This window comes from Ambystoma mexicanum, chromosome 6p (genome assembly GCF_040938575.1).
Source record: "Ambystoma mexicanum isolate Mex_15411 chromosome 6p, UKY_AmexF1_1, whole genome shotgun sequence".
In the NCBI taxonomy this organism is placed as follows: Eukaryota; Metazoa; Chordata; class Amphibia; order Caudata; family Ambystomatidae; genus Ambystoma; species Ambystoma mexicanum.
Genome location: NC_090935.1, coordinates 830,790,710 through 830,807,317, shown reverse-complemented (window position 1 = coordinate 830,807,317; position 16,608 = coordinate 830,790,710). Strand labels below are relative to the sequence as shown.

The window sequence follows — 16,608 nt, the reverse complement described above, 5'->3', positions numbered from 1 at the left end:
TTCTGCAACTTCCACTTCTATCATTCGGTTATGGATTCCATCAGGCATTGTTGCTAATACCATATGGCAAGCTAAAATGTCCCTTTTTGAGATGGGGTTCCTATTGGCTCAGGATCCGAATTTTATACCTAATCAATCAAAGGAACCCGTCGCAAAATCGAACATTTATGAAAGTTTTCAGTCTGTTAGATCTAACAATGACAAAACACAAGGAGCTTCATTTGGTACACAGAATTAACTATTAACGACTAAAAATGGAAACATCCTAAGAATTGCCAGTTGGAATACAAGGGGGCACAGTCACTTGCAGGCCTCTTTTAAGAATATGCCAGTTGTTTATCATATTCTGACCTTATAGGAAACTTGGCTCTTGGTTCCTCCTGTGTGGGATGGATATGATATTACTCTTTTTCCTGCATTACACACTAGAGGTAGACCCTCCTCAGGACTACTCGTTGCTGTTAATCAAAATGCAGGCTTTCGTGTTACACCATGGGCTACTTTTAGGAGTCATTTGCAATTAGTCAAGGTTGATACTAAGACATTGGGCCTCATTACGACCCTGGCGGTAATCCGCCGTCATTACCGCCATGGCGTAATGAACGTTAACGCCGTGGGACGATGGCGTAAAGTGCGCCATATTAGGACCCATCGCGCACGAGCATTACGCCATGGCGGTAATGTAAACAGCGCCATGGCGGTAATGCCCCCAAAACGGCACCTACCGGCATCGTATGCGGCGCAAGGTGCACCACCGCCACCGCCGTACATAGCGGTGACCGTAGTTAGCGGTCACCGCAATTAGCGGTGACCGTAGATAAGCGGAACCGGAAGTAGCGTCACCGCGGCGGAACGGGAAAGAGCACGGCGGCCATCTTTAAAAACACAATCCATTGCCATCCTCCGAAACCACTGGACATCCGAGCCTGAGACCCCGCCAATACCGGCTTCAACCTTCTACCTGCAGGAAGATGCCTAAAGTTTTGAAAAAAGCCTGTGACCGCCAGCGGCAAGACCGCTTCTCCAGAGAGGAGCTTACCATTCTAGCGGAGACCCTCCAGGAGAACGCTGCAGTGGTATTCTCCAACCAACTGACAAGACCGGCCATATCCAAGAAGAAGGCCATATGGGCACTGGTAGCTCAGCGGGTCAGTGCCGTGGGAACAACACCCCGCAATGTCAAACAGTGCCGCAAGCGGTGGGACGATCTCCGGCTCAGAGTCAGGAGCATACTATCAGCCAACATGAACCTGGCAATGGCAACTGGGGGAGGATCGGAGTCCCCTATAAAATTGCAGCCATGGGAGGAAATCTGTGCCTCCACAATCGGAATGCAGAGCATTGAAGGAGTAGGAGGAATGGAGAGAGGAGCCCCGACATCGGGCGATGCAGGTAGGTGGCTCAAATCAAGGCATGCAAATCTCACCTAAGTCCATTCATGTGAAGTACAATGTTGGCCCATAGTGTGAATGCAACACATCAGCAGGAGACTGCCCACAGATACATCCGATCTGCACCCTGTACACATGCAGCACGCACACCCTAACTGCAGGCACCCACATACCTCCATGCTACTTCCACACAAAAGGGAGACAACTTTTTTCCCCTGCATGAAATGTGCCACATGTACTAACTGATGAGATGCCAGTCGCCACAATGCCCGGCCAATGTCCGCAGACCCATCAATAACACTCTCCCTCCTCTGTCCCACCACAGGCTCAAATTCCGACCTTGAGGAAGAGGACACCACAGCCTCCACACCCACCAAGAGGGCCAGGCCAACTGTGCCAACGCCACAACCCTCCACCTCTGTCGTCCCGAGGAAAACACCACAGCAGGCAAAATCCATGCAAGGGAAACAGGACAGGGCACAGACAGCCACCCCAGCAGGCAGTACAGCAGCAGCAGCAGACATCACACCAATCATGCCCACAGAAGCCACAGCCTCTGCTGCAAGCAGCACAATTGGGGAGACTGCTGCCATTGCTGCCTCCTCCGATAGCGAAGCAGGGATCTTTGAGGAGAGTGATGTCAGAAGCCCCACAGGCCACCCTCATTCCCCCTACCTGTCCCTAAGCAGCCCGCATGCGGATGCCACACAGGGTCAGCCAGAGGATGACGATTGGCCAGCCACTCCATCCCCGCTGCAGGGGCAGATCAGCCCAATGGGAATACCACTGCCATTAGCCATGGGCCAGAATTCCAACCATTCTCTGGAGGCGATTGCCACCCGGCAGCAGCAACTTTCCTCGCTGCTCGAAGAACATGTTGCTGAATGTGGGGGGTCAAGTGCAGCAATGGAGAAATGTGCTGAGACTGTGAAGGCAGCTATAGAGTCGTCCACAAAGGACATCTGCGCGGAACTAGCTGCTGTGCGGCACGCCATCACTGACCTTGTGCAGACAATACGGGCCATGCGTCCAAATGAGCAGGCAGGATCCTCCTCGGTTGCCAGCTCGACACCGAGCAGCCCCATCCGCCGATCGGGGAGGAACCTCCGCAGCACAGGCAGGGGTGCCCCGGGGGCCAGTGGAGGGGGCTGCCAATAGTGGCCGGACAGTGTAGGAATCCTACTACTGACACTGCTGCACAGACCAACTCACACCTTTGTTGGGATTCCAGGGGGGGGGGGAGGGTGGAGGGGGGAGTGGGTGTGTTGGGGTGTGCAGGGGGGTGGCGGGGTGGTGTGTTGGGGAGTTAAGGGGGGAGTTTGGGGGGGTGTGTGTGCAGGGGGGAGGTGGGAGGTGGGAGGGGGTGTGTTGGGGTGTGCAGGGGGGAGGTGGGAGGTGGGAGGGGGTGTGACACGACAGTTCATAGTTCAAATACACTTTTTTCGTTTCAAAAAAGGAAATGTGTGGACATTTTCATTGCGTATGTGTGCTTTATTGGTGTCCAGTCCTCAGTGTGCATGCCCCAGAGTCACACAGTGCCCCAAGTGCAGTCTCCATGCGATGAACACCAGCCGTGTGTGCTAGAAGCAGTGGTTGATGATACTTTGGCGCATGGCACGCCCCTCCTGTGCATCGCCTCCTCCATGTGGTGGCGCCCCTTCTGCACCCTCCTCATCCTCATCCTCATCGTCAGGTGGTTGCAGTTCTGCGTCAGGGGGCAGGGGCACATTCCGTCTGACGCACATATTGTGCAGCATGACACATGCCATGACGATCTTTGCCACCTTCTCATGGCCATACAGGAGTGCCCCACCAGACCTGCTGAGGCTTCGAAACCGTGCCTTCAGGAGGCCGAATGTCTGCTCTATGACCACACGAGTACGTGTATGTGCACGGTTGTAGTCCTCCTCGTGCTGGTTCTGCGGGTTCCGGACTGGCGTGAGGAGCCACCTCTTCAGGGGGTAGGCTGCATCACCTGTATGTAGGCGAGAATGTATGTGTCAGTCATGTTGTCTGATCAGGAACATGATGTCCCACCATGGCTGGCATGGAACTGTTACCTTGGCTCACTTCTACATGCACTAATTGATTCACACTATGCAACCAGTATATGCTCATTGCTGCCATGGCCTGTTTTGCATGCCATCACCCTATGTATGCAGAGGGGTTTTGTGCATTGTGAGTGGCCTTCCTCTGTATCCGTTCTCTGTGTTACTCACAGCCAGGTGGAGTATGCATCATCCCCCCCCCCTTTCAGCCAGGTGGAGTATGCATCATCCCCCCCCCCCTTTCAGCCAGGTGGAGTATGCACTGGTACGTCATTCCCATGCCCACTTCCATGACATCGCACTCACCGAGTAGCCAGGATCTTGGGCCTGCATGTCGCTCCATGTAGCGTGGTATTGTGGAGTTCCTCAGGACCATGGAATCATGGGTTGATCCGGGGAATCGGGCACAACAATGTGTGATGATCTTGTTGGAGTCACAGACCATTTGCACGTTGACAGAGTGGAACTGTTTCCGGTTGCGGTACGGTACCTCCATGGCACGTGGAACCACCAATTCCACATGGGTGCAGTCGATGGCACCAATGCAACCGGGTATGCTGGCTAGTGCATGGAAACCCACTTTGGTGTTTGCAATCTCCTGGGCAGTCCGTGGTAATGAGATGTGGTCGTCTGTGTGCTTGAGGAGGGCATCGAGCACTTGGATGAGTGTTCGTGAGAATAATGGTTGTGAAATGCCATGCAGGTGCCCCACTGTGTGCTGGTAGGTGCCTGTGGCCAGGAAGTGGAGTACAGCCACTACCTTCAGTAGGGGGGGGATGGCGGTTGGACTTTCTATCATGCTGACGATGTCGTTGTGTGTCATGTCTACGATGGCGGTGATGGTGTCCCTGTCCAAACGGTACAGGGTGTGGATCTGCTCAGCAGTGAGGTTGTTTGGATTGGCTCTGATGCGTGGGATTGGGGGCTGCCTGCGTGGTGGCACTGGCTGTGCTGGTGGGGCTTGCTGGGCCTGCCTTGCCCTCCTTCTCCTCCTGCGTCTCCTCTGTGCTGCCTGTTGTTGTTGTTGTTGCTGTTGCTGTTGTAGTAGCACATGCATTGCTATCAGGTCCTCCAGCCCCAACATTGCTAGTCGTATTGGCATCATTGTGGAGTGTGACTGGGTGTGGGTAGGGGTGGGGTGTGCTCTTTTTATACTCCCCTGAGTCTGTATTGCCTTCACCTGTGCTGTTTCTGTGCACCTGTGGCAGCTGCATTCACTTGAATTGGCCCTTTACGGTTGGTTCGCGATGGCGTTATTTGCACCATGGCGGTAAGGTACTTAGCGGCCTCATTGATGGCGTTAGGTGCATGTCCGCTTGGGTCGGCATTTGCGTGCCTTTCCGCCATGGCGCTAAGTACGGTGTGGGCGGTCGCGTGCGCGCACCCTTAGCGCAGTTTGCGGCAGCGTTAACTACGATGCCGCTATTGGCATCGTAGTTAACGGTCACGGGTCATGATCGGACCTGGCGGAAAACGATGGCGGTAAGCATTTACCGCCATCGTTTTTCGCTTAGCGCCAGGGTCGTAATGAGGCCCATTATCTCTTGCTGTCTTGAATGTGTATAGAAATCCTGTCGCCTGTTTAGATAAGGATTTCAATATTTGTCTTACATCGATGTTGGATGTTGTAAATATTGCGGCATCCACCAGTTATACCATCATTCTGGGGGATTTAAATTTGGATTGTTCGACCTCTAGTCCATATTCGAAGGAGGGTCTCTGTTGGTTACACCTTATGAAGGAACAAATTTTGTTATGGTCAATGGAGCCATTAGGGGTGATATTCCTGCCCAAACAACTTGGTATCGTAATAATAGTACAAGTACCATTGATTATATTTTTGTTGACCAGAACTTATTTAGAATGACCTAGGAGCTCCTAATCATTGTGTACCCTGGCAGTGACCATAAATTGTTATCTCTTTCCATCTCTTGGCAATTACCAAAAACAAAAGCTCCCTTATCAATCCAGGGGGTTGGGATTAATACTGCTAGAACAAGATTGAAATGGACAGATGCTAGAGTCTGTGAGTTTGAGAAGTTGATAAAGTCTGACTTACCTAATTTGGGCGTTCAATACACTGACATTCTCGCTCCCTTTGCTCTTACGATCACTATTCCAAGAGATAAAGCATTGTCATACCTATGACCAATTGGTCAAAGATCGAAAGACAGAGTTTAGACTAATCAAACGACACATTCAAGCATCGGATACCAATGATCGCTGGCAATTATTAAAAAATGCAAAAACTTGCTATAAGAACTGGTTAAAGGGTCACCAATCGTTGATGTTCCAGAAAGACAGTGAAGCAATGACCAAAGCATTATCAAATTAGAATTCTGCACAAATGTGCTATCTGCTTGGAAATTATCCATATAATAGGGACGCAGATGCCTAATTAAATTCAGTTAATGAACAGCAGTGGGTTGAGTACTATCAAGAACTTTATGCTGACCCTAAATTTGACCACGAATCATTTCTTATTACTCGGACAACTCAATGGCAGTTGGAGTTTTCCATCAAGGACATAGAAGAAATTATCAAAAAGGCAAGCACTTCAAGGGCCGCTGGTCCGGATGGTATTTCCAATGCCATGCTTAAAGCGAATTGGGTGGAATGGGCTTGCATCCTATATTGTATATTCCAAGCAGTTGTCCATTCCCGCTCTATCCCATCATTATCCCATCATCCTGGAAATCGTCAATTATCATCCCGATTTTCAAAAAGGGCGACAGATGCAAGCCACATAATTATCGCCCGATTGCACTTTTAGATTCCCCTAGAAAGATTTTTTCTAAACTCATCTTAAATTAATTCAATAAATGGACCCTATTGAATTCTTTTAGAGATCCTTTTCAGACTGGGTTTATTGCAGGTATGGGCACACAGATTAACCTGCTGACATTGAATTCCATCAAAACTTTGTGCCAACACTCGAATCAAGCTCTATTTCTGGTGTTCATTGACTTACATTCTCCATTTGACTCTATTTCTCGAGTTCTGTTATTTGACAAGTTGAAACAAGATCACTGTCCACAAACACTTTTTGAAATCATCCTTGCCTTCCACTCTGAGACCTCCATTTATATTCGTCTCTCGGTGGATGGGGTCTTGTCAGTAGCCATACCGACTGCTCGTGGGTTAAAGCAAGGTTGCCTACTGGCTTCCTCGACATTTAACTATTGCTCTCATGACACGGCCCTAATTTTTCAAAATGTGAGCTCTGATTCTCCAAAAATAAATAATCAACAAGTCAAAAGTCTAATGTGTGCAGATGATATGGTTTTAATGTCTAAAACCCAAATTGGCCTATAAAAACTCTTATTAGCATTTAACTCTTATATTGTGCACAATGACCTGAAGATTAACACCAATAAAACCCAAATACTGGTGTACTCTCCTAAAAGGAAAGCTAAGTCTTTTTTGTGGAACATTAGCCAAACTAATCTTATGGTTGTTCCTCAATATATATATTTAGGGATGGCCTTTTAATTGACGAAGCAATCAAAGCCACATTTGGAAAGAGTTGATAAGAAAGTTGAAACAGACATCTCACAAACCAGATTAATTATGGCCAAATATGGGAAATGTTCAGTTAAACCAGCCCTTACCTACTGGAACCAAAAGGCTATCCCGGGTTTGCTATATGGTCTGGAAACATTACCAATTAACATCAGATTCAGATTCAACAAATGGGAAAGTAAATTTTGGAAAAACATCTTACGATTACCAGCCTCTATACTGTAAGGATATTTGGCGTGTTACAGCACAGAGTACAGCACTACTGCACAGGTAGCAAACAGCACAGAGTACAGCACTAATGCACAGGTAGCAAACAGCACAGAGTACAGCACTACTGCACAAGTAGCACATTTTTTTTTGCAGCACCACCACAAGGGTGCGGTGCATTGCTATATGGGTTACCAGATTAACAAGGAAAGACAGACTATTCAGTCAAAAACGATTTTAACATATAAGATGCAAATCTATTTTTACAGTTAAAAGCACACGTGCTCATTTAAAAATGCACACTATTTTCACCTGAAATGCCTATGGTGCGAGAGACACATTTGAAAATTAACAGCTAACCTATTAACCATTAACCTGACTAATAAAACCTTATTTAACATAACCCACTAATAAAATGTGTTCTCCACTGCAGAATTAGGCATACTCTGAAAGCCCTTTAAATGTGTGTGCAGATTTTTTTTTTCTTCTCTTCTCTGCCTGTTTCTCCGTGTTTTTGTGCACAGTAACTGCAGGAAGAAGGAAGTCAGATTTGCAACAATTGCAAATGTATAAACGAAGCTATTGTTGAGAGTAGGAGGATGAGAGATGATGGATTTCATTGGGACACGTCATACAGAGGGCTGAGATGAAAGTTTTAGTGGGCAGTATCGGGGAAAAAGACAGGCAGACATTTTTCTGCACTACTGGGGAGAAGACCTGGCTGTGGGACTCCTGACTGAATGCAGATTCCTGCGTCCTGCTACAGTCCAGATTTGGCAGAGCTGGGAGGAAGACCTTTTCCTGGTTGGAGGCATTCCTATCTGCAAAAGCTAGGAATTCCAGGCAATGACCCCGGTTTGAAAAGGAAAGGCGATCCTTTTACTGGGGTTAATCTTCAAGGGAACCACATTCCGAAGGAGAACAGCTGAAGAAAACTTTGAACAGATAAGGTAATTACATAAGCGTGGGAGCCGTGTGTGCACGAAAATATGCAGTCAGTGTAGGAAAGGGGATTCCTGTGCGTGTCTTAATCAAATACCAATGTTGCAATTTGAGTTCTGTTCTCCGCCACTCTCTTTGCAGTGTGTCATAGACAATGCTTTTACTGTACCATTTTATTTATTTCTGTAAAGAATGAGATCGTGTTTAAATGCAACTTTTATAATACAGAAAAATATTTGAAAACAGACGGGTGGTGTATTTACTATTTACCATTACAATGCCGATGATGTGGGGAGATTTTTAAACAGTGCAATGGTCATTTTAAGACAGATGTGTGCATGTCAGAATCAGTATGAATAATTGTGAGTGACTGTAGCATAGCTTGTTGGAGGTACATGAGCCAACGGGAAGAGAGACTCTCTGAACATAGCTCCCTACCGTATATAAGGTAGTGGAAATTACCACAAGACTAGCATATATAGCTCTCTGTCGTAAATAAGTCAGTGAGTTCGCCCATGGTGGCACACCAACACTATCACTGGAAAATGTGGTATTCCTAAAATGTAGGTCTGAGGTCTCTCTATTGATCACACGAAAAATCTAAGCAAAGATAAGGGATTCTGGACATTGGGGCCACAAATAAAACAAGGGAATTATGCTCACCAAAATACCACCAACCGCGCCTACCAACCACGTATACCAAATATGCAGGTCTGGGTGCTGAAATAATGCATGTCCATTGTATTATTGTTGCACATGGCCAAATCTGAATACAAAGAGTGATTATTGCTAAGTTATATTTCGGCGGTAATAAAATACCGTCAGGCCCCAAATCTCCAGAAAATACCCTACATATTTATGGTGCGTTGCAGGCCGGGAAAGTGATCATAGAGTACCTACTGGGCGTGGCAAGCGTGTCTCACACTGCCATTTGCACATTAAAGGGAACCCATTTTATAATAGCAGTGTGCCACTAAAAACGAATTTCAGAATGTCACAAAGGGAAACCACATTCTCAGATCTAGTGCAATATTTAGAGGCACAGTTATTTGCACATGGGAATTGGTCTTCGAATAGCACGTTAGAATGGAGTAACCGCATTCAGGGTGAGGTTCAGAAAGAAAAACTAGACAATATTTTTGCAGAAGGCAGCATAATTCAGGTCTGCCTTACAAGATTATTGAATGCAGCCGATAAAAGTGCAGAGAAAGACTGTTTAATACGGCTATGCGGCAAAATATGGTTTATTTTAAACAAATCCCTGCGAATGCAAGAGAATGATACTCAGCTAATTAACAGGTTAAAGACTGAATTAGAGGGGGCAAGTAAAAATCAGGAAATGTTGAGAGCAGAATTGGATGTATGCCAAAAAGACATGCAATTAAAATGCAGAGACTTTGATACTCAGTTATCCAAAAGCAAGAAACAATTTGAAGATAGTGAGCAAGAATTGGCACACTTAAAAGCCTTAGTGGATCACATTAGGCAGGATAAAGATGAGGTTGTTTCAGAAATGCAGATTTTACAAAAAGAACACTGCGAAAAAGAAGGTGATCTCCAGAGTGCAGAACAAGAAATGATTAAAATGATCCAAGAAAGAGACAAGAGAAATAAAGAGTTCAATGAATGCCAAATGCAAATGTGCGATATGCAGGAGGTGATTAATAAAATGAATGATGAAAATAATTATTTGCAAAATGAAGCAACCAGACTCCTTAAAAAGTGTAAGGACTTAGAACAGCAAATGTGCATGCCCAGGTCCCAGGAGAGGCGGCAGGGTACCACATTCAATGGAGTGGAGGTGAATTCTAGCTATGCCCAAAGAGCTAGTGCTACAGTGGCTGGGCCGGTGACTGAACTTGGTTGCAGCGCCCTTGGGGGATTTGATACTCCCATTGGAGGCAGCCACCAATCTCATACACCTGAAAACAGGATTGAATCACAAAATAGTGCAATTCCATGCATTGCAACAAGTAGCCCCATAAAAATAATGAAATCCATTAAAGCCCTGATCAAACCATTTAAAAAGGGAGGTGAATGCTGCATTGAGGATCACTTAGAAGCGGTACATGACATTTTTAAAGCACTCCAGATACCTAGGGAACAGTACAGACAATATTTTCATTTAACTTTAGATGCCCCGACGGCCAGCATCATAAGGGGATTAAATGAACAGCAGAATATGACATGGCTGGAGTTTGAAAAAGAAATTAGGCGTCATTTTTCTCCTTTTCAGTCATTGCAGGAGGCAAAGAAAGTCGCGTACACAATTACTGCTGGACCTAATACATCCCCTCGCCAATTTTTACAAGACTTAAAAAGAGCATTCTCTCGCTTTGATGTATCTTTTGACTCAGATTCCAATGAGTTTAAAACCGCATACTTCTATGGGCTACAGAAAGACATCATATCCCAATTGGTCCGTGAATTTGACCGTGACAAGTCCCTTGAATGGATTGTACATCAAAGCACAAAGCTATATGAGGTACTCTATTGTCAGGGTAGAGAAAGTGATAAAATGAAAGATACCAGGCCTAAATCTAAAGAACCCTCAGCCACAGTAATGGAAATCAGGTCAGCCAAAATGTCCCTTGAGTCTGCTCAATGCCAAGGTAAAAATAATGTGACACCTGAACAAAGGGGTAATCAACAAAGATCGCCATTTCCTGTACCAATGTTCCAAACACATGATCCTAGTAATAGAGAGAGCTACATCAGCCCTAGATATTTAGGGGATAGACCCTGGGTAGGATATCGGCCTGATATGGCAGGTATGAACAATAACCAGAGACAAAATCAAGATCAAAGAAATGATGGTCCCTACCAGTCATTGGGGACACAGAGTAGGTTTGATCCCAACACCATGATATATGGTAATCAGGATAGGCCCCGATATGTGGATCGATTTACTGATAATGGAAATCAACATAGGGGCCAGTACCCACAATCTGAGAGACAGGACATGAGGCAAAACGTGAACTACAGTCCACGCCAGTACAATGATTCCCCACCAGGGGACTATAATCAAAGGATGGGTGCAACCCGCTCCCCTCCACAAATGAATCAAGAGTTCAGAAACCATCCCAACCGACATCAATCACCTGAGAGGTATCAGAATAGATCCAATCAGGGGGAAAACAACCAATATCGACCTAGGCCACAGAAAGAGGATCCTAGAGAGATGGAAAGGTTCCAGTGCCTTGAGGCCCAAGTGAAAATGTTAGCTGAGCAAATAGGAAAGCTCTATACAGCGCAAAAACAACCTTCCAAAGAGGGGGCTGATGGCCATAGCAATGACCGGGGGGCTTCCGAAAAGTGACTAAGTACTCATGATAATCGCAGTGCCAAAATGACAGATTGCTCTGATATAATTTTGCATAACAACTCTGAGATGCCTAATGGACTAAAAATGAAAGTACCAGTAAATGAAATTGTGATAGAAAGTGCAAATACTTCTAAAAAAGAGGTACGGTTTAACTTAGAGCTAAATAAAACAGTAAAGATTTGCACAAATGAAAAAGAAACATTAGGAATTCCAAAAGAACAAAGGGACAGATTTAAGAAAAATGACTCATGCATGGGGAATACCAGTGAACAGGGAGTAAGTGGGGATGCCATAGCTCCTTCCCTGGGCAAGCAAAACAATGACCAAACACAGACAGAAAAAGGAAATACTCACAAGGAGGGTACAAGTCAATCACCTGAAGAATTCTTTGAGCCACATATTTTTGAAGAGGCTGAAAGGGCTGGTATTACACTAAATGATCACAAATGCACAGAATTAAAAAATGACAAATTGCTGAATGATGTTGTTACACATGTTCAGTTGGAAGGTTGTAATGTGGTCTCTGATGTTACCCAGATGGATGGGCGAACAGTGGCCACACTCCAAAAAACCTCTGAACATGGAGAAATTAATAAAATATCTTGCACAGAAATGGGTAAAAAGGAGGGAAAAATGTCTTTTCATTTACCAATGTGCTTAGCCAAAAGTCAAAAAGACCTGAGAAAGGTGAGCCCTGAAATCAGTAAGAATTCACATTTCTTATGTGTATTAGAGGAAGTTGAGGACAGATATTATGCACCCATCACTGTAGAAGAAAAATGCCACACCTTCGCTATGATTGACACTGGCGCACAGGCCACAATTATGTCCAAGGAGCTGGTAAAGAGTATCAATGAAGGGAGGCCTCCACAGAGTCAGATCACAGTGAAGGCAAATCAAGGCCCAGTGCATAACTTTAATGGGGAGGAGGTGCCCATCATAGGTGTAACTGAGGTTGACATAAAAATAGGAAAGCACAGAATGAAACAAGAGGTATTGATCACATCTATTTGTGAAATTCCATTTCTGATGGGGACAGATTGCCTGAAAAGATTGTCTCCTCTCATAGATGGGGTGAATGGAGTGCTGTGGTCCTTAACCAAAAAACCATTGAGGCCTAAGAAACTAAAATCACAAAACAGCAATATAAATGAATGTCACACTGTTGCCAAAACAAATGATGCTGTGGAGGTATATCTCCAGAATGGCTGCATACCTAGTGTCACTGTTATATTAATGTGTCAAGACAAAATGCAGAGCGACAATGAAAAACTACCTGTACAAATATACTTGGACCCAAGGAAAGATTGGCAGACTGCCATAGATGAGCACACATTACGTTTCTATTTAAAAGAGAAAACATGCAAACAGAATATTGCTCCTAAAACAGATTCAGAAAAACATATTACCACTCTGGCAGAAATACACATGGAAGATGAGCAACCATGGGTTCATGTTGGTATAAATGATTATCTTAAAACAATAAAAGCCACTTTAGCACTTGAACATGAAAGGAGTTTCATTAATGAGAAATTGTTGCAAAAAATTATGGAGAGGGAAGAAATCCCGAAATTTAGGATTAAAAACCAATATGTTTCTGGGTTGGACAGTCCAGACTTTGAAAACCGAATTGCAGGCAGATGCATGCTTAAAATTAGCATTGGGCAGAAAACAATTTACCATAATGTATGGATAGTGAGTGGAGCACAAAATGAATTTTACATGGGCAATGACATCATGCACAGAATGTGTATGGTGTTAGATTTCCTTAATCAAAAAATATGGTCACGCCTAGGTGGTCCGGCACCTGAATTTGAAGACAAAAGAAGGGCTTATCATTGTGCACAACTGGTTCCTTATGCAGTCGAATTACAAATGAGGAAAAATACTATTATTCCTGCATTTACAAAACAGTTTGCAATAACACTGAAATGCAAAAATGGGCAGCAGATGAAAGGCTCTGATGCATTTGTATGCCTGAATGAATCCATAAAACAGCAAGGCCTGGATTATGAATACATTCCATTGGTAGACATTGGTGAGGGATCTGTAAAAATCATGGTAAATAATAAAGGTTGTCAGGATATTCATTTAGAGGAAAACTCCCCATTAGGAATGGCCATACAAAAATCACATTATACGGCAGATTTAAATAACATGGTGATTGGGAATATTCCTGAAAAATATGTAGATGCCAAGGGCGAGTTGCCAGAACACCTGGACTCTCAGCCCAAAGGAATATTTAAAATTCATTCTGTGTATCCTTATGATTCAAATGAGACAGTGTGCTGCCATCAAGAGGATTGCATAATATTTAATTTAAATGAAAATGAAACAGGAAATCAGCCCATTGAAGTGGAAGCTGATATGCCAAAATATTTAAAAGTGGCAGCTCTACAAAAAGACACAGCCACACAGTTAGAGGAAAGCGCTGAGATTCCTTTACCAGAAGAGTTTCCAGAATTTTCCAGAATGGTAGAAGAGCAGATCTCCTTAGAGGATGCATGTGACAGCGATAAGGATAGAGACGACCTGAGGGAAATATTTATGGAGTTTAAGGATGTATTTGCAAAAGATGCTTATGATTGTGGTTTAACTGATTTACATGTGGCCACACTACCAGAAGGTTGTAGCAGAAATCCAGTGTTTGTACGCCAGTATAGACTACCGCTGGCATGTTTAGAATCATTGGCAGAGATTATTAAAAATTTTGAATCACGGGGAATAATCAGGCCCATTCATAGCACATCCAATACGCCTATTTTAGGTGTGTTAAAGCCAAATGGTCAATGGCGGCTGTGTGCAGACTTAAGAGAGTTAAATAAAAGAGTACCAGTATCTAGATGGCCACTACCATTCATTGATCAGGGCCTAGCTCAGATACATGGTTCAAATGTATTTACCACATTAGATCTCACATCTGGATATTGGTGTGTGCCATTGGCAGAGGAGATACAACACTTATTTTCCTTTACATTTGACAGGACTCAATATGCCTGGCGTAGAGCTCCGTTCGGGTACATCAATAGTGGGAGTGAATTTGGCATATTTTTGAGAAAGGCCATGCCGGATGCAGCGGAAAGAGGAACAATAGTTTATGTGGATGATGTCCTGATAAAAAATGAAAGCCTGAAAAGCCATTTTGATGAAATAAGACATGTACTTGGCCAATTGCAGAAAGCAGGCGCCAAAGTATCTTTGCAAAAAGCACAATGGTGCAAGAAAAAAGTGAACTTTCTAGGGCATGAAGTGACTGAATGTGGGCTAAATCCACAAAGGAAGAAAATAGAGGCCATACAAAGATTAAAAGATCCTAAAGATGTGAAAGGAGTAAAAAGTTTATTAGGGATGACAGGCTATAACAGAAAGTTCATTGAGAATTATGCAGAAATCACTCAACCATTGAATAAACTGCTTAAACTAAATACTCCCTGGAGATGGGAAAGAGAGCAGTCTGATGCAGTGGCTAGATTGAAGGAATGTCTTGTAAAGGCACCATGTTTAGCATACCCCATAAAGGACAGGGATTTCTTTATAGAAATAGGTTTTTCTGAACATTGTATGTCAGCAGTATTATCACAAAAACACGATTTGAATCACAAAACCATTGCATATGCAAGTAAGGCATTTTCCCAAGTTGAAATGAAATTTAATGAATGTGAAAAGGCCCTATTAACCACTGTGTGGGCGCTACAACATTTCCGCCCCATTGTTCAGGGAGAAAAGGTGATTATTGAAACAAATCATCAACCTTTGCAATTTTTAGAGAGTAAAAGGATTAGATCAGGCAATCTAGCGCAATCCAGAATCACTTCATGGACGCTGGCATTACAAGGTTTTCCCGTAGAAGTGAGATATGGACAAAATAAAAAGAGCCCAATTGCTCAAGGGTTAGCTGACTTACATGACTGTGCAGCTGAACAAATACCAAATGAAATGGAAGTGGAAACTAGTTTGCAGGAATTTGAACAATCATCACACAAAGCTTTTGATGAAAAAACATGCAAGGATTTGCCAACTGTATATGTGGATGGTTGTGCTTTTCACATTGAAAATGACAGTAATAAACAGTTAGTGGCAGGAATAGGAAAAGTCTGGTTGAAATGTGAAGGCGTTCCCAGTATAGGGATGAGGATTGGAGATAGGAGCAGTCAGGTGGCGGAATTGGCAGCCATCTATAAAGCAATTGCTACTGCAGTTGATAAAAAGTTCAGTGAAATTGTCCTGGTGACTGATTCTGACTATGCACGGAATAGCTTTGTGGAGTATTTGCCTGGTTGGAAAGCAAGAGGCATGGTTACATACAACAAAAAGCCACTTAAACATGGAAAAATGATACAAGCCATAGACAAATTGGTGTCAGAAAATAATTTAACAATATACTGGAGAAAAATTTGTGGGCATTTAAAAACACCAGGAGAGGATAAGGAGGGAAATGATAAGGCAGACCATCTGGCTAAGATTGGGGCTGTGATGGGAGAATTGCTACATATTGATTATTTAATGGGTGAAATACAAATTGATGCAATGACACGTTCTAAAGCACCAAAGGAGGTAGATCAACCGGTGGTGCAGTGGAGTCATGACACGCCAGACCAAGATTTGATTGAGGCACAAAAGAATGATCAAATTTTGGGAATCTATTATAATCATTTGATAGATCCTGAACAAAATCCTTTAACAGAAAATGATTGTATGGGAAAAGAAGAGTTGAGGGTGTTATTAAAGAACAAAACACGAATCAGATTACAGGATGGACTCATGATTAGAGAGTCCATAACAGGACAAATACAGTGGGTAGTACCCCTTTCATTCAGAGGACTGATGCTACACCATGCACATGATGCCATAACTGCAGGCCATAGAGGTTCACAAAAAACATTAGAAATATTAAAAGATTATGCTTACTGGCCACATATGTCCCAAGATGTGGAATTATATACTAGAGGATGTCTAGTATGCGCCCAATTTAAACCTGCTTCACCAATGCATAGAGCACCATTGATGAAAAGAGGCCTAACTCTCCCATGGTCAGATTTGCAAATAGACTATGTAGGTCCTTTAAAAAGGTCGAGCAGGGGACACCGTTATATTTTGAGTGTGGTATGTTTGATGTCAAAGTGGATTGAATGCATTCATGCACCAGATTGTAGTGCGCAAACAGCAGCCACAT

At 44.0% G+C, this 16,608-nt stretch overlaps 1 protein-coding gene across 1 annotated transcript in view; it reads left to right on the top strand.

The window, feature by feature from the left end:
* Positions 1–714: 714 nt before the first annotated feature.
* LOC138510777 (uncharacterized) overlaps positions 715–16,608 on the top strand; it is a 41,461-nt gene continuing 25,567 nt past the window's right edge. Inside the window, exons 1-2 of the mRNA XM_069626498.1 lie at positions 715–1,392; positions 1,717–2,502. Coding sequence (XP_069482599.1) covers positions 972–1,392; positions 1,717–2,502 — 1,207 coding nt within the window. The 5' untranslated portion in view covers positions 715–971. The remainder of the gene's footprint in view (positions 1,393–1,716; positions 2,503–16,608) is intronic.